We start from the raw sequence: 19,541 nt of genomic DNA, 5'->3' as shown, positions 1-19,541 counted from the left end.
AAGATAAGATTGAAACTTGTCAAAAGCAAATACGATAGCAAGTAACTCTTTTTCTGTTACCGTATAGTTTAACTGAGCTTCTGTCAGAGTTCGGCTTGTATAGTAGATGGGATGAAAAACTTTGTTCCTTCGCTGGCCCATGACAGCTCCTATTGTGAAGTCACTTGCGTCACACATCAATTCAAATGGCAAGTCCCAGTCTGGTGTGACAATTACGGGTGCCGTGAGTAATCGATTCTTAAAGTCATTGAAAGCTTTTAAGCATTCCTCATTAAATTTGAATATCATCTCCTTCTCCAATAATTTGGATAAAGGTTTAGCAACTTTGGAGAAGTCCTTGATAAATCTTCGATAGAACCCGGCGTGGCCCAAAAAGCTCCTAACACCCTTTACAAATGTTGGAGGTGGGAGTTTCTCAATAACATCTACTTTTGCTCTGTCTACCTCGATCCCATGTCTTGTTATCCGATGCCCCAGAACGATACCTTCTCGTACCATAAAATGGCACTTTCCCAATTAAGTACTAGGTTCATTTCTTCGCATCGCCTAAGTACCTTAGCCAGATTGGCTAAGCAATCATCGTACATATCTCCAAACATTGAAAAGTCATCCATGAAAACTTCCAAAAATTTCTCAACCATGTTAGTGAAAATAGACATCATACATCTTTGAAATGTAGCAGGTGCATTACATAAACCAAATGGCATGCGTCTAAATGCAAATACCGTACGGGCAGGTGAATGTGGTCTTGTGTTGATCTTCCGGTGCTATCGTAATCTGGTTGTACCCCGAGTATCCATCGAGAAAACAGTAGTAATCTTGCCCTGCGAGTCTATCCAGCATCTGGTCTAAGAACGGCAAAGGGAAGTGATCCTTCCTAGTTACCTTGTTCAGCTTTCGGTAATCGATACAGATTCTCCATCTAGTGACTGTTCTAGTCGGTATCTGTAATATCCTGAATTAGGGCTTAATCGGAATAGTGGTTTCGTGACCATAAATCCGAGATAGAAATAATTATTTTACAATGATTTTGATGTTTATGATATGATTGCATGATTGTGTGAAAATTTCGTGATGAAATTCTATGCCTAAAGTGCTTAAATTGAAAGTAGGGACTAAATCGAATAAGTTGCAAAACTTGCATTCTAGAAGTTTTTAGTATGAAATTGTTTTGGAATATTAATGAGGAGGTCTTAAATAGCAATTTGACCAATTTTAAGTTCATGGACAAAATTAGGACATGGAAGGAATTTTGGAAAGTTTAGTAGTAAGGGTATTTTGGTCATTTAGTTATTAAAATGAATTAAAAACAAAATTAAAAGCCAATTTTGTCCATCTTCTTCATTAGGCCGAAATTTCAAGGGTTCCCCATAGCTAGGGTTTGTTTCAAGCTTCCAAGCTCCATAGTAAGTGATTCCAAGCCCGCTTTTAATGATTTTTACGTTTTTGAGATCCGTAACTCGATAAAGCTTATGTTAGCAATAATTTAACCTAGGGTTTATATTTGGAAAAATACCCATAGGTGAAATTTGTGTATTTTGATGTTTTATGATAGAATATGAAGTTTTAAATTATGTTAGACAACTTGTACTACTCTATTTTGGCGAAAACGAGTAAAAGGGCTTAATCGGTAAAAATACCTAATAGTCATAAGTACATGTTAGAGTGAGAATTTGATGTTGCCATAGAAGAGAAAAGTGATCAGCATGTTGTAAAACATAAGAATAAGGAATAAAGTTTAATCCCGAGCCTAGGGGCAAAAATGTAAATATGCAAAAGTTTAGGGGTAAAATTGTAATTTTTCCAAAATTTGAGTTAAGGATTAATTTGATAATGTGAGTATTAAATAAGCTAAATGTGTTATTTTAGATCAAGAAAGGCGTGGAATCGACCTCAATCGAGGAAAAGAAAAGATTGTGGACTAAATTGCAAAATCCTTGTATTTTGGTACCAAGGTAAGTTCATGTGTAAATAATGTAGCATAATGGTTATTTTTAAGTTATTGATATTAATTATATGTTATGCTGAATTTTATTATGAAATGTATGCTTTGTGGTTAATTTCAAATAATATGTAAATTATGTGAACTACTTGTTAAATATAATTGTTCTGAGTATTGATTTCGGCATTCTACGTAAGCGGCAAGGATAAGTGTTCGAGGAAAAGCCCGTTTGAACCTTAGGAATAGATTAGGATACAAGTGACATGTCACTAGGATGGTTGAGCATCCGAACTCGTTGAGTTGAGTCCGAGTTCACTTATGGATGCGAATGTCCGAACTCGTTGAGTTGAGTTCGAGTTCACTTATGGATCTGACGCTCGAGCTCGTTGAGTTGAGTCCGAGTTCGCTTATGGGCGGGTTACATGATTGCTTGATTGCATATATGGCACTTATGTGCAAGTTATCCATGTATCCAATTATATTCGATGTGTTCAACGGGTAAAGTTCTACTCAAATGGAGGAATATTCGAGATGTAAAGAGGCGTATTGGTAAGTGATGTGAAATGGATATTTTGGACGGTATGTATTTAACCCTCGGGTTTAGTATTGATACAACCACGATAAGGTAATAAGATGATGAAAATGATTAAAATGTGATATGTGTTTTAGTGATACATGCTAATGTTGATTGGTATGACTATTTGTTATGTTACTTATTATTTGCATATGAACTTACTAAGCATTTATGCTTACTCCTTCTTCTTACTCATTGTAGTTTTGGACAAGCCATTTCGAGAGTCGGGATAGGTCGAAGGCTCATCACACTATCCAGGAAGACTTTTGGTAATGGCTTGTAAATTTAAGTATGGCATGTATAGCAATATACCTTTTTGTGTAAATGATCTTATGGTATGGTGATGGAATGGTTGAGGAAATGCTTGATAATGATAAATTATGAAAATAGTTAGTTTAGATTATATTTGATGTTAAGGAAAATTATTAAGATACTTAGTGCATAAAAACTCATAAAAGGGATGAAATTTGCCATAAAATGAATATGCTGACAACAACGACGCGAGTTTAAAATTTACTAAAATCATAGAAATTGAACTTGGTGATGGACTACATATCAAATTGAAGCTTATTATGTCTAGTTTCACATGAAACAAATGAAACAGTAAAGGAATTATATGTTACAAGATATTTGAATTTTAGTGAAACAGGGTCATAGCAGTTTCTGAATCCCCTGTTCCAAACGCCCCCACGCCCGAGACCGTCGCCGGAGTCGAGTATGAGGTGTTACTAAGCTTAGTTTAACATATTTAGAACTTTGGATTATTTATTTCTACATTCACAGCTTTTAAGCTACTTGCATCACAGTCACAAGAAAAATCATATTTCAAGTTATGAAACTCGAAATCAAGATCTGTAAATTTTCCCTAAATCTAGACTCATATACCTATCTACTAATTTTTTTCTAGAATTTTTGGTTGGGCCAATTAGTACAGTTTATTCGTTAAAGTTACCCCTGTTTCAGGACTTGACTGGTCTGACCTCTATTTACTACGAACCACATTTCTCTCATTAAAAAATCCATATACTATGAGGTTTATTTCTAATGAAACTAGACTCAATAAGGATTCTGAGAATATAAAATAAACTACCTAATTATATATTTACAATTTATGGTGAATTTCTAAAGTTGGAACAGGGGATTCAGAAACTGCTATGACCCTGTTTCACTAAAATTCAAATATCTTGTAACATATAATTCCTTTACCTGTTTCATTTGTTTCATGTGAAACTAGACATAATAAGCTTCAATTTGATATATAGTCCATCACCAAGTTCAATTTCTATGATTTTAGTAAATTTTAAACTCGCGTCAGTGTTGCTGCGAGATTCATTTATGGCAAATTTCATCCCTTTTATGAGTTTTTATGCACTAAGTATCTTAATAATTTTCCTTAACATCAAATATAATCTAAACTAACTATTTTCATAATTTATCATTATCAAGCATTTCCTCAACCATTCCATCACCATACCATAAGATCATTTACACAAAAAGGTATATTGCTATACATGCCATACTTAAATTTACAAGCCATTACCAAAAGTCTTAGGATAGTGTGGTGAGCCTTGACCTATCCCGACTCTGAGCTGGCTTGTCCAAAACTACAATGAGTAAGAAGAAGGAGTAAGCATAAATGCTTAGTAAGTTCATATGCAAATAATAAGTAACATAACAAACAGTCATACCAATCAACATTAGCATGTATCACTAAAACACATATCACATTTTAATCATTTTTCATCATCTTATTACCTTATCGTGGTTGTATCAATACTCAACCCGAGGGTTAAATACATACCTGTCCAAAATATCCATTTCACATCACTTACCAATACGTCTCTTTACATCTCGAATATTCCTCCATTTGAGTAGAACTTTACCGTTGAACACATCGAATATAATTCGGATACATGGATAACTTGCACATAAGTGCCATATATGCAATCAAGCAATCATGTAACCGCCCATAAGCGAACTCGGACTCAACTCAACGAGCTCGAGCGTTCGCATCCATAAGTGAACTCGAACTCAACTCAACGAGTTCGGACATTCGCATCCATAAGTGAACTCGGACTCAACTCAACGAGTTCGGATGCTCAACCATCCTAGTGACATGTCACTTGTATCCTAATCTATTCCTAAGGTTCAAACGGGCTTTTCCTCGAACACTTATCCTTGCAGTCTTCTCGTAGAATGTCAAATCAATACTCGGTAACAATTATATTTAATAAGTAGTTCACATAATTTACATATTATTTGAAATTAACCACAAAGCATACATTTCATAATAAAATTCAGCATAACATATAATTAATATCAATAACTTAAAATAACCATTATGCTACATTATTTACACATGAACTTACCTTGGTACCAAAATACAAGGATTTTGCAATTTAGTCCACAATCTTTTCTTTTCCTCGATTGAGGTCGATTCCACGTCTTTCTTGATCTAAAATAACACATTTAGCTTATTTAATACTCACATTATCAAATTAATCCTTAACTCAAATTTTGGAAAAATTACAATTTTACCCCTAAACTTTTGCATATTTACATTTTTGCCCCTAGGCTCGGGATTAAACTTTATTCCTTATTCTTATGTTTTACAACATGCTGATCACTTTTCTCTTCTATGGCAACATCAAATTCTCACTCTAACATGTACTTATGACTATTAGGTATTTTTACCGATTAAGCCCTTTTACTCGTTTTCGCTCAAAATAGAGTAGTACAAGTTGTCTAACATAATTTAAAACTTCATATTCTATCATAAAACATCAAAATACACAAATTTCACCTATGGGTATTTTTCCAAATATAAACCCTAGGTTAAATTATTGCTAACATAAGCTTTATCGAGTTAGGGATCTCAAAACGTAAAAATCATTAAAAGCGGGCTTGGAATCACTTACTATGGAGCTTGGAAGCTTGAAACAAACCCTAGCTATGGAGAACCCTTGAAATTTCGGCCTAATGAAGAAGATGGACAAAATTGGCTTTTAATTTTGTTTTAATTCATTTTAATAACTAAATGACCAAAATACCCTTACTACTAAACTTTCCAAAAATTCCTTCCATGTCCTAATTTTGTCCATGAACTTAAAATTGGTCAAATTGCTATTTAAGACCTCCTCATTAATATTCCAAAACAATTTCATACTAAAAACTTCTAGAATGCAAGTTTTGCAACTTATTCGATTCAGTCCCTACTTTCAATTTAAGCACTTTAGGCATAGAATTTCATCACGAAATTTTCACACAATCATGCAATCATATCATAAACATCAAAATCATTGTAAAATAATTATTTCTATCTCAGATTTATGGTCACGAAACCATTATTCCGATTAAGCCCTAATTCAGGATATTACAGTATCAACTCGTTATTCTCGTTCTCTATGACCGTGATACCTCCTTTCTTTGGTTTGCACTGGACAGGACTTACCCATGAACTGTCTAAAATGGGGTAAATGATGCCCTCATCTAACCACTTGATAATCTCTTTTTTCACTACGTCCTTCATGATGGGGTTCAGCCTTCATTGTCCATTGATCATCCCTTTTTCACCATCTTTCAAAATGATCTTGTGCATGCATACAGATGGACTAATACCGCGAATATCGGTTATGGTCCATCTGATAGCCTTCCTAAATTGTTTCAGAACTAAGATAAGTTTCTCTTCTTGCTCAGTAGTTAACTCTGCTGAAACAATCACAGACAGAGTAGAAGCGTCACCTAAAAAAACATATTTTAAATTAGAAGGTAATACCTTGAGTTCTAGTTAGGTGGCTCCTCGATTGACGCTTTTGGCTGTGTGTGATCTCTCTCCTCTAAATCCAAAGATTCAAAACGAGATTGTGGATTAAATCCCTTTTGATTAGCTTCTAGCAAAGCTAAGTTTTCATCCTCCTTTTCATCACTTGGAGGGTCTGATGTCAAAATTCTTTCCAGAGGATCCTCAACAGAGTTGAGTTCCTTCTCCACTATTAAATTCTCTAAGTCAGATACTGCAGAATAATCATCTATTGCGTCAGGAAATCGCATTGACTTGAAAACGTTAAATGTTACCTGATCGTCCTAAACGTGCATAGTAAGTTCGCCCTTCTGCACATCAATAAGTGTCCTTCCGGTTGCTAAGAGCGGTCTCCCCAGGATAATTGGTACATCTTTGTCTGCTTCGAAATCTAAAATTACAAAATCAGCAGGAAAGATAAACTTATCTACACATACCAATATGTCCTTGATTTTTCCTTCTGGATGTGCAAAAGATCGATCTGCTAGCTGAAGTGTAACCGTAGTAGGTCTAACTTCACCTATCCCCAACTTTTTAAATATCGACATAGGCATCAAGTTGATACTTGCACCCAAGTCACATAATGCCTTACCATAATAAGCTGCTCCAATGTTGCATGGTATGGTAAAACGCCCAGTATCCTTCAGCTTAAGGGGTAATTTGTCTTAAAGATATGCACTGCATTCTTTCGTCAAAGCTACCGTCTCAAATTCTCCAAGCCTTTGCTTCTTGGACAGGATATCTTTCATGAATTTTACATTATTTGGCAGTTTTTCAAGTGCTTCAACCAACGGGATGTTGATATGAAGTTGCTTGAGTACGTCAAGGAACTTCTTGAATTGGACCTCTTGTTTTTGCTTCTGGAGTCTTTGAGGGTAAGGTGATACAGGTTTATATACTGAAGTTGGTACTGGTTGATTTGTCTTTGGCGGCAATTCTGCTACTAACGGAGTGGTTGGCTGATCAGAATTGGCTGGTTCTGAGGTTACCTTTTCAGGACTTGAAAGTTCTGGTTCTAGTGGAACTGGAACTTCAACACTCGGTTGAACTTCTTCTGAATCTTGAGCTTCAGCATGCTCCTTTTCAGCTTCAATGATGTTGGGCTCTACCGTTTTTCTGCTCCTCAATGTTAGTGCTTTACATTGCTCCTTCCCTGGATTTCTCATATTTTTCGTATCACTAGGTAGAGCACCTTGTGGACGGTTTCTAAGTTCAGTAGCAAGCTGGCCCACTTGATTCTCCAAATTCCTTAGAGTGACATCATTCTTCTCCATGTATGCCTTAAATAAATTCTCTAAGCTATTGGACGATTCAGCCTGAACTGGTTTCTGAACTTGCTGTGAAAAACTAGACGGTTGGGTTGGTCTAGGTTGAGCATAGTTGTTACTGACTCCAGCCCCTTGGTTACTCCAGGAAAGATTGGGGTGATTTCGCCACGATGGGTTGTAAAAGTTGGATTGCAGCCCTTGCCTTCCTCGGTTCTAGTTTTGATTACCTATGTAGTACATGGATTCTAGGTTTGACGGACATTCTTCAAACACATGTCCTTCCCCACAATAGACACGGGCTATATTCTCATATTAGTTAGGTGGTTGAGCTGCAAACCTGTTAGACCAATTAGTGGTAAGATTCTTTAACATGGAAGATATCGAAGATACCTGGGATGCAAGTGAAGTGAGAGCATCCACTTCATGGATTCCAGCAACTCGTCTTCTTGACGTTGCTCGATTGGTTGGCCACTGATAACTGTTACTGGAGATCCTCTCGATGATTTCATAAGCCTCATTGTAAGACTTACATAAGATAGCACTGTTAGCAAAAGCATCTACTACCATCCTTATGTGAGCATTGAGACCATTGTAAAATGTCTCAAGTTGGATGCAATGCAGAATTCCGTGATGAGGGTACTTTTGTAATAACTCTTTGAATCTTTCCCATTCCTCATACAAGGACTCATCATCCATTTTTTGGAAAGCAGTAATCTCATTTTTTAGCTTAGCAATCTTGCTAGGCGAGAAATACTTCACAAGAAATCTCTCTGCTAACTCTTGCCATGTAGAAATCGAGTTCGGTGGCAGTGAGTTTAACCAGGCTCGAGCTCTGTCCCTCAGCAAGTACGGGAACAATTTTAATTGTAATGCATCTTCGGGTACTCCGGCTAGCTTGAAAGAGTCGTTCACCTCCATAAACAGTCTTAAATGAAGATGAGGATCTTGATGAGGCATTCCAACGAATCGCCTTTATGCTCAAGCATCCGGAACATGGTGGCTTCATTGTTGTGCCTCGATCTCGGGTCTTCTAATACCTGGATTAAGGTCATTAAAAACTGGCACGGCATATTGTTGTAAAGCTCTATCCCTATCATCAGCAATAAGGATAGGATTTTGAGAAAGGTTTGCTCCGTTTCCTTGATTGATATTCTCGAAATTCATCTCTTTGGTCCTTCTCTGGTTCGCTTGTCTTCTTCGTTGGCAAAAGGTTGGTTCTATTTTAGGGTCCATTGGGAGTAAGTCGATAATTCGGTCAATACTTATAAACACCTGAAATAATCAGATAAGAATTAATTAAGTAAAATTGAACAGGAAAATAAAAGAACCAAAAAGTAAAAATAAATTCACAAATAATGTTTTTTTTAGAAACAGTCCCCGGAAACGGCGCCAAAAACTTGGAACGGTGGAAATGTGCAAGTGTACACAATCGTAACAAGTAATAAAATGAAAAGTAAATGTCGAGTTATCGTACCCACAGGGACTGTAAAAAGCAATATTTATGAAATTAATTAAAACACTTTGGTGAGGTAAAAATAATTTTGGTTTGAAAAGAGTGATTTATAAACTAAGATTTTAAAACTAAGCAAACAATTTAAATAAAATAAAAGAGTTCTAGTGCACGATTTCAATTAAGATTTAATCAAGATGATATAATTGTGTTGGATTAATTATACCTTTTTAACTTAGAAATATTAAATTCGTGCTTATGCTGTTATGAATAAATTCACGACAACCCTGTAATTTGCTAACTTATGAACATATTTACTAATTAAAAAATTCCATTTATCTCTTGAACATATCCCTATGCCAATTCAACCGACTAAACAGATTTAATAAAGTAAACATGCTATCGCACATACATACTTATTGAATTAAATTATCTCTCGCATATTCCTATGTCGATTCAACCGATTAATTCAACTTAATAAACATGTAAAAGATTATGTGAAGTAACAAAGTAGCCATACCTTGAAACAATTTAATCACAACAATCTTGCAAGTTATGCCTGCATATGTATCGCCAAATACAATGCTAATTTAATTTTCGATTACCTTAGAAGAATTAAACATGTCTTGATTAAATCGAGTCCATTAATTGCAATTTCAATCCGTTTAAGCAATTAATTCTTTAATTATCTAAACAATTGTAATGCTAGATAACCTAAGCATGATTTTACTTAATCAAGCATTTCACTGAGGCCTATAACAGCATAAACACTATTTTAATAATTCAAGTAGGCAAAATATAATCAACCCAAAACGAATTAAATTCAAGCTAAATTGATTAAAATAACCATTTCAACAACAATATTTTTCATAGATATGTTCATCATAAAAACAATAGAAATTAAAAAGAAAGGGAACAGAAAGCAAATCCAGTGTTTCTCTGCGGCTTGACTGTTGCTCGTTCTTAGTCTCCGTTGTCTTCACCGAGCAAGGCTTATATAAATCCTTGATTGCTGCCAAAGATGGCTGAAGAACACCTCTTTCTCAAGAGAGGAAATTGGCACAATAGGAAGGGAAAATGGGATGGAGAAATGGAGAGGAAACTTTGAGAGAAGTGAAGAGAGGATAAGAGAATGTTGTGAAATGAGGGATGTTGAGGGACGTTTTAAAATGGGCAGCATAGGGTGGCTTTTATAGCTGAAGAAGGCTTCTAAAAATAGCAAATTCAGCAACCAAGAGAGCCCTCCCATGGCCGGCCACACACATGGCAAGGTTGAAGTTTTCAACCTTGCTAAAAATAGGCTGGGGCAAATCTACAAAGCCTAAAATAAAGGTGGGGTTTGAACGTAATTTGAAGGTTTTTCAAGAGCATTTTTGCAAGAATATTTTATCAGCTAATTTTCTGATTTTGGTCAGCCAATGGACAGGTTCTGGTCATCCCAATTAGTGGCTGGTTCGGCTCACTCCATTCGGTTCAACCAGTGCGGTTCACTAGGCCCTTTCTTCATAATTAATTAAAGTTAATTCATTTAACCTAAATTAAATAGGAAATAAATTAAAATTAATTTAATTATGAATTAATACACATTTCTGGACCATCTTGGGCTGGAAATTAATTGGCCTCGATACTTCAAATTACTCTCGGTTTTGTTCTTCTCGCAGTGTTCACCAGGCCCTTTTTCTCCAATTGTGTAATTTTGTCAAAAATAACTAAATTTAATCAAAATTAACTATAAAATTAATTAAAATTCATAATTTTCATATTTTTAACATAATTTAATTATTTTTCAACAAGAATTTAACCAGAATAGCCTGGTTTTAAGTTAAAAATGGTATGAAAAATTATATAAATTTTTGTGTTTCCGTATTTATCCTCCATTAAAATTTTATGGGTGCAGAAAGAAGGGATGATCCCTCTAATGTTAGAAATCTTCCAAGCTAAAGCTCTTTTATGCTCCTTTAATACCTTCAATAACTCATCTTTCTCATTTGGTTGCAAACCTGATACAATAATCACTAGTAATGTAGAATTATTTCCAAGAAATGCATACTCTAAGTGATTTGGTAATTGCTTCAATTCCAATTTGGGGTGTTCTTCAATAGAGGGTTTTAATTTTAATTTATCGTTTACCGTAATACCCTCATAATTCTTCTGTCTCAGTGAAGACTCATTAAAGTCTAAATCAATTTTTGTCTCACTTACCACAACAATATCATCATCTACCTCCTCGCCTTGGACAAGACAATTCCAACATATCCTTATGAACAATTTCCTGCAAAGAATCTTAAATAACATGGTCAATAGAGTTAATAAAATAACATGAATCATCTTGTTCTCTAGAGAATCACATGGCATCATAGATTTTAAAAATAATCTCTTCATCACCTACTCTAAGCACAAGTTTATCATCGCTCACATCAATGATGGCCCTAGCGGGAGCTAGAAAAGGGCAACCTAAAATTAAGGGCACCTCAACATCCTCATCCATGTCAAGCATAACAAAATCAACAGGGAATATGAATTTGTCTACTTTTACAAGGACATCTTCAATAATACCCCTAGGATATTTAACAAATCTGTCAGCTAATTGAATACTCATCCTAGTGGGTTTTGGTTCCCCAAGACCAAGCTATTTGAACATTTTATAACGCATCAAATTAATGCTAGCACCCAAATCAGCTAATGCTTTCTCAATGTTTAAACTACCAATAAGACAGGGAATAGTAAAACTTCCTAAATCTTTCAGCTTAGTCGGTATTTTATTTTGGAGAATAGCTGAACATTCCTCGTTGAGTTCCACAGTGGATAACTCTTCAAACTTCCTTTTATTTGTTAATAGCTCCTTCAAAAATTTTGCATATGTAGGCATTTGCAAAATCGCTTCAAGAAAAGGTAAGTTAATATGCAATTGTTTGAAAAGTTCAAGAAATTTACCAAATTGTGTATCCATGAGGTCATTCTTCAACTTTTCCAGATATGGGATTGGTGGTTTATATTCTTTAAGTACCGGTGTTTCACTCACTTCGATTTTCCCCTCGTCATTTTCCTTATCAGATTCCTGTTGCAGCTTCTTTTCAGGTTCAGCCAACACTTTCTAATTCTTTAGTGTAACTGTTTTCATATGCTCTCTTGGGTTGGGTTTGGTGTTACTAAGTAAACTACCTTACTGCCTTTCTGAAACCAATTTAGCAAGCTATCCAATCTGATTTTCAAGCCCATAAATTTACGCTTGCTAATTTTTCAAAGCTATCTTGGTGTTTTGTAAACAAGTCTCTGACACCGAAATGAATTTTTCCAATATCTTTTCAAGGTTCGATTTCTTCTCTTGCTGATAAGGTTGTTGTTGAAAGTCTAGAGAGGGTTGTGGTCTTTGGTTTCCTTGACCACTCCATGAGAAATTTGGGTGGTTCCTCTATCCTGCATTATAATTATTACTATAAGGATTATTTTGAGGTCTAGAATTATTACCCATATAATTTATTTGCTAATTCTCCATGCTAGGATCGAAGGGTAAATATTCTAAATTATTCATTCCACATCTATTTGCGTCGCATTGCATCACCGGATGTACTTGCATAGAAACACATAAACCATCAACTTTTTTATTCAAAAGTTCTACCTGATTCGATAACATGATGACCGCATCTAAGTTAAAAAAACACCAGCTGCTTTTTTCAGCTTCGTCCTCATGACTTGCCACTAATAATTATTCAGTGACATTTCATCTATAAACTCATAAGCCTCTTCAGGTGTTTTATTGTTCAAAGTACCATCGGTTGTTTCGTCGATTAACTGCCTAGTTAAGGGATTCAAACCGTTGTAAAAGGTTTGAACTTGTTGTCATAGAGGTAACCCATGGTGAGGGCACATTCCCAATAAATCCTTATTCCTTTCCTATGCATCATATAGGGTCTCTAAGTCCATCTGGACGAAGGAAGAGATATCATTCCTCAACTTAGCTATCTTAGCCGGTGGAAAGTACTTTAAAAGAAATTTCTTGATCACTTGATCCCATGTAGTGATAGAACCTCTGGTAGGAAGTTCAACCACTGTTTAGCTTTATTCCTCAACGAGAAGGGAAACAACCATAGGTGAATGGCATCGTTAAAAACGCCATTTATCTTGAAAGTATCACAGACCTCTAAAAAATTAGCCAAATTTTGGATTTTCATCTTGCAAACCATCGAACTGAACAAATTGTTGAATCATTTGAATAGTGTTCGACTTTAGTTTGAAATATTCGCAGCAATGGTGGGTCTCACAATACTCGATTCAGCCACAGTTAAAGTGGGCTTGGCATAATCATACATAGTACAAGTAGGATTTTGATTTACAGGATTCGCAACAACCATAGGAGGTACCTGATTATTCTCATTTTCAGCCATTTCCTCAGTAATAATTATGACGTCCTCTTGCTCTTCCACTATATTCTGTAGACTCTGCCTTGCTTCTCTACAGTTTCTGTGAGATGTACTTTCAATTTCCCTGTTAAATACTAATGGTCCTGACGGGTTTCTTCTAGTCATAAACTAAAGGAGCCTACCAGAAGCAAATAAAAGAAAAAAATAGAAAACAAAATTAAACTAAAAACAAAAATAAAATGCAATCAAAATAAAAAAATGTCTAAATTAATAAAAATCGAGTATTCCTACTATTTTAGTCCCCATCAACGATGCCAAAAACTTGATGGTCATTAAACTAACTAAAATTACTACAAAAGCAAGCGCACCTATCTAATAATAGTATAGTTATGGTGAGTAGGAAATATCGTATCCATGAGGACTAAAAGTACTAGTAATGACTGTTTTTCTATTATTTAGCCGACAAATTAATGGATTGATTTTAATGAAAAATTAACTAACTAATTACTAAGAACGCAATAGAGAATGAATTAGGAAAATATTTGAAGAACACCAATGAGATAAACAATACCCAGGAAACAATTCATCTAGACTTCACCTACTATTCTGAATCTGAATTACAATTTATTCACTTATGTTTTGATCTGTGGAAATCCCTAAATTATGTTAATATCTATTCGAGAGTAAGAATAACTGACTCTAGGTTGATTAATTGAAATCTCTTTCTAATTAAAACCCCTATTGTCGCATGAACTCGATCTATGGATTCCCCTACTAGATTTGACTCTAATCTTGTAGATTTATGTCGTCCTATTTCTAGGATTGCATGCAACTCCACTCAATTATGCTAGATCTAATCTTAAACAAGGACTTTTGCTCTACTGAAATAAGTACATTAAACATGAATTAATATCCTAAAAATATTAAAACACGAAATAAGCATACATAATTGAGAACAAGAATCAAGTATTTATCATGTAATTCAGAAACCAAATAATAAGATCCATCACAGGTTTCATCTTCCCTAGGTATCTAAGGAATTTAGTTCATAATCTGGAATGAAAACATCTCAAAGTTAAGATAACAACAAGAAATAAAGAAGCCCAATAAAACTTCTAGAGAAATTAAATGAAGATCTTCAATCTTGAAGGAGATCTGCTTCTGAGTTACTTCTGATAGTGTTCTTCGAGTAATTTCTTCGTTCTTCTCTACGTGCTCCTTTAGGTCCTCTTCTACTATGTATTTATAAACTTTAGAATGCTCAGAATCCCTAAAAATTGGTTTTTTTCGCGTAAAAGAGAAACAGGGTGCGAAATTGACACAGGCTAGCACATAGGCGTGTGGCTAGCCCGTGTGTCTCACATGGGTGTGTTCCCAGCCTCTGTGGAAATGCCCAAGCTGTGTAGATCCTGAAAACAACTCTTTTTGTATGATTTGGCCCTTTTTCGCTCCTTTCGTTCCCCTATGCTCACCTAAGTATAAAAACATGAATTTAAAGGAATAGGAGCATCAAATTCACTAATTTACATAATAAATCATCCAAAAACGCATCAAAAATGAGATTAAAAATATGTTACTTTTACAGCTTATCATTCACCCTGTAGAACAAACTAAACAGGAGGAGGCCCACAAAGATGGCACTGCTAGGGCATCGGAATCGACGTATGAGTCAAGCTACAATAGCATTGGGTTTATTTGAATCAAGCCACTTGAAGCCATCAGTGCAACCAATTGTTGCACTAGTTGGATCTGAAGCTCTTATCCGTGATGCTTATATTGTAGGTACTTATCTCCATACGCCGCTATTTTAAGCTGGAATGACACTTGAAGACAGATATTTCTGATGTTTAGTTGCATCTCCTACGTAAAGGAGCATTAAATCAATTTTTTTATTATTTTGGGGTTCAAAGTGAAATTTTATCATTACTAATTTGAAATTTCATAAATTATAAGAGTCTAATTGAAAAATATTCTATTTTAGGGGGATCAGACCCCTGCCAGCCTTGACTCAACCACTGAATGAAGAGCTTTTTTTCGAACTTTTTCAATGAAGTCATGAAGTATTGAGTATTTTCTCACAATATTTTTATACTTTAAATATTTTTGGTTTAAATTTTATATTAATTTCAAAGTTTATATTTTCAATTTTCACTTGTTACAATAATTGATTTACTTTTTCATAAAAAATATAAATAAAAGCTTCTAAATGAAGTAAAATTATAACATTTTCAATCATTATTATTATATCAAAATATAAATATAGTTTTATTTATTTGAAGTTATTTGTTTGTAAGATGTTGAATTGTTTTTCAACATGTTCCTAATTAAAATGTAATTGAATAATACGATGCACGAACAAATATATATATATATATATATATAAAAGTACGAGTTTAAAATGAGTGTTTTTTTAACATTAAAATAAGTGTTTTTTAAAATTTTAATTCAATTAAATTATATAGTAGAGTTAAATTGAATTCAACTTATTAAAATAAGTAATATTAATTAATTAGTAATGATAGATAAAATTATATAATAGAATTTTTTGTGTGAGTTTATTTGTTTGAACTTAATAATGGAGTGGAGTATCTTAGTTATTAATAAAAGATGTTATTTTAAACTAGAAATTTTATCACACGTGTATGTATGTAAAAACTAAATATTTAAAATATAGATTTGTGCTTAAAAATAACATATAATAAATAATAAAATGTATGATTTTAAATTAGTTAGTAATAATAATAACACACGAAATAGTAAGTAAAATGAAATCTAAACATATGAATACACAAATTAAGATTACTAAATGAATACAATTATTTATCATAGTGTTGAGTTCATTTGTGGTGCCATCTCATCAATAATATTATGTAATTAAGTGTGCATAATAAAATTAAAATATATAAAAAATCAAAATAAAACTTTGGTTGAGTTGTAAATTTAATGTTTTGCTAACCCAATTTTATTGATTTTTAAATAAAAATACTAAAGCACCCTCATATAATATACTTTATTTAAAATAAGAAAGGATATTAAAATATTTTTACTATCTGAGTTGAGACCCGATTGATGGGTGAGACCAACTCATAAAGAATTTTATAAATGATATAAATTAATTATTATTGAAATAGTGTTAAAATCATATACAAAATAAAATTAAGATTTATCATTATAAATATTAAATAATAGCATTTAAATATTATCAACTTTATTCATGCAATTCCATGAGTGTGAAACGAGGTTTAAAGGGTGGAACATTTTATTGGTGGGATGGAAATCGGTTTTAGGATGGATGGTAGATTTTGTTTTCCCTACTATGTTTTTATGTTGTATTGAAAATAACTTTGAAAAATAATTTCGGAAATTTACTTTTCGGAAAAGTTAATATTTTCAGTGTTTAGATGAATCATGTAAAATATTTTACATTGTTTGGTAAATTTTTAAAATTATTTCATAAAAATTGTTTTCAATTAAACAAACATACACTTGAGATTTTCTTATTTTTCATTATTTAATTAAATTTATTTTATTTATAATTTTATATTTTATATTGTTTTTCCATATATAAAAATATTATATTAAATTGATTCATTACAACATCATTTTTAATTACATGACTACTAAGTGAGTATTTTTATTTAAAATGTGACATCAACAAAATTGACAAAAAATTTAACGTTGTCAACAATTGAACTTGATTTTCAAATTTGAAAAGTAAAGGGACTAAATTCTTGAAAATAAAAGTACAAAGACTAAATTACAAATTTGTGAAGTATACATAGACTTATGGCATATTTTAACCTTTATATTGCAAAAATTTATTATTAATATATTTATAATTGTAATAAATATTTATTAATAAAATATTAATATTGAATATTTTCAATAATATGTGAATAATATTATTTAAAATCATTATTTTAAAATTTATTATTAAAATAAAACTAAAATATTAAATAATTTATTAAAATAATAAACTATATTTATTATATTAATAATTTATTATATAACTAAATATAAATAATTAAATATGTATGTTTAATAATATTGAAAAATATAATATTTTAAATATTTTAAAAATAAAAATAAAATTTATTATCAATATAATAATATTAATCTTGATTTAAGTTAATTTTTATATAAAAATAAAATTATCTATAGATGAGCTCTTTTTCGGAGAATGACTTACATTTTTCAAAAGAGCAAGTCATTTTACAAGAAAAATGGCTTATTTTACCTTAACTCGTAAGTCATTTTACAAACACAGAAAATGCGAAAATATTTTCTATAAAATATTTTACATGTAAACAACAGGCTCATAATGTAAAATTATAATGATAATATTTGTTTATAGTTCAACATCTATAATTTACATCATTAATTTTACATGTGTTGTGATTTAGTTGAATTTAAGTATTATTATTATTATTATTATTATTATTATTATTATTATTATTATTATTATTATTATTATATCCCTTATAAAAAAATACCTCGGTAAGTAAGATCCTTCTTAAAAAGATTAAGATTGAAGATGATGAGAGTTGAGATAAATTGAAACAAAAGAATTTTATTGAAAATTAATCCTTCTTTAGTCTCTTTTAATTTCAAAATTAAACAAATTGGTCTCTTTCAAAAAGATTTTGAATACTTTAATCCCTATCAAATTTGAAAGCAAGCAACTAAGGACAATTAATCATAGAGTTAATGTCTTCCATTATTCAATTGCACATAATTTTGATTGGTATAATAACAAATCTAGCCTTCGATGTTTACATTTTTTGTCATTTTGGCTTTAATTCTACAAAGTTTAACTAATTCAGCCTCATCATTTACACAAATGTTACGAGATAATTTTTTTTAAATTAGGACCAAATTGACAAAATGTGTGAATTTTGAGAACTAAATTTATTATTATATCAATCAAAACCATGTACAATTTATGGAAAACATTAGCGTCATAATTAATTGTACTTAGTTGTTCACTTTTGAACTTGACGGAATTAAATTACTTTGATTTTTTTAGAGAGACTAATTTACTAAAATTTGAAATTGAGAGAGACTAGAAAAAAGTTTTAACCAATAGAGTCCATTCAATACAAAATGCGAATTTGAGTAGGAGATGATAAAATTTTGATCCATTGCAATTTTAAATATGTTTGAGCATGTTTTTGTTTCTATTATTTTTAAATATTATATAATTATATTATTTATAATTTGAAAATATTTTATTCTTTTAGAATATTTTATAAGTTTACTTATCTTTTATAATAATTACATAAAATAAAAAATATATTAAAAATAAACATGTATATTCATATGCAACACGCATGTTAAAGAAAAAATTAGTAAAAGTTAAAAATATATATAAGCAACAATAATAATTATTGTTATAAAATAAAAGAGATGGAGAAAATAAATAATAATAAAAATATGAAAGTAATAGAGAATGTACTTTATTGATCAAAAGGGATGGTTACAATGCTTCATTAGAATCTCTATTTATAGGCATAAGAAGTATAAAAGAAGTAGAGAATTTAAAGTATACCAAAACTTTATCTTAATCATGATGGACATCCACTTAATAAAATATTCATAACACTCCCCCTTGGATGTCCATTGATAGATAATGTGCCTCATTAAAACCTTATAAGGAAAAGCCCTGTGGGATAAAAACCTAATAAGGGAAAATGAGTACACAATCTATAATACGCATAATATGTTGCCTCATTAAAAACCTTACCAGGAAAACCCAATGGGACAAAACTTCAGTCAAGGGAAAAAGAGTATTATCATTAAAATGTGTATTTACTCCTCCTCATGAAAACATCATATCTTTTTTCATATTCTACGTATTCAATCTTGAATACTAGTTTTTCAAATGACTATTTGAATGTATTTGATAAGCATTTATATTGTAACATCTCGAAATAGGGTCTAAACGGAACAGTGGTTGTGAAACCATAAATCTGAGGTAGATAAATTTATTTTATTATCATTTTAAGGTCTATTCATGATTTCATGATTGTTTGAAAATTTCGTTTAGAAATTTTATCGATAGAGAGTCCAAATTGATATTTAGGACTAAATTGCAAAAGTTGTAAAATATGTGTTCTAGTTCACAAAGGTACTAAGCACTTGTGAGTA

At 32.1% G+C, this 19,541-nt stretch overlaps 1 protein-coding gene and 2 non-coding genes across 3 annotated transcripts; 2 read left to right on the top strand and 1 right to left on the bottom strand.

Moving 5' to 3' along the window:
• Positions 1-6,599: 6,599 nt before the first annotated feature.
• Positions 6,600-8,540, bottom strand: LOC128282046 (uncharacterized). Its single transcript, XM_053020261.1, has 3 exons — positions 7,974-8,540; positions 7,137-7,796; positions 6,600-6,845 (listed from the first exon to the last, which is right to left on the bottom strand). Exons 1-3 carry the CDS (start codon positions 8,538-8,540, stop codon positions 6,600-6,602), a joined length of 1,473 nt encoding a protein of 490 aa, XP_052876221.1.
• Positions 8,206-8,312, top strand: LOC128282922 (small nucleolar RNA R71). The gene has a single exon (XR_008273272.1). It is a non-coding gene; the product is annotated as a small nucleolar RNA R71 (small nucleolar RNA).
• A 4,343-nt stretch (positions 8,541-12,883) lies between the features above and the next one.
• Positions 12,884-12,990, top strand: LOC128283330 (small nucleolar RNA R71). Its single transcript, XR_008273672.1, has one exon. It is a non-coding gene; the product is annotated as a small nucleolar RNA R71 (small nucleolar RNA).
• Positions 12,991-19,541: the final 6,551 nt, after the last annotated feature.

Source organism: Gossypium arboreum, chromosome 10 (assembly GCF_025698485.1).
Source record: "Gossypium arboreum isolate Shixiya-1 chromosome 10, ASM2569848v2, whole genome shotgun sequence".
In the NCBI taxonomy this organism is placed as follows: Eukaryota; Viridiplantae; Streptophyta; class Magnoliopsida; order Malvales; family Malvaceae; genus Gossypium; species Gossypium arboreum.
Note: the sequence above shows the minus strand (reverse complement) of the source record. Positions and strands in the feature narration are given on the sequence as shown.

Excerpts from the sequence above, each read along its gene's own strand:
- LOC128282046 (XM_053020261.1), bottom strand. The coding sequence starts at position 8,540 with ATGCCTCATCAAGATCCTCATCTTCATTTAAGACTGTTTATGGAGGTG. Across the intron at positions 7,797-7,973 it reads TCACTTCACTTGCATCCCAG|AACCGAGGAAGGCAAGGGCT; the intron begins GTATCTTCGATA and ends AATCAAAACTAG. Across the intron at positions 6,846-7,136 it reads AATTCAAGAAGTTCCTTGAC|TTGGGGATAGGTGAAGTTAG; the intron begins GTACTCAAGCAA and ends ATATTTAAAAAG.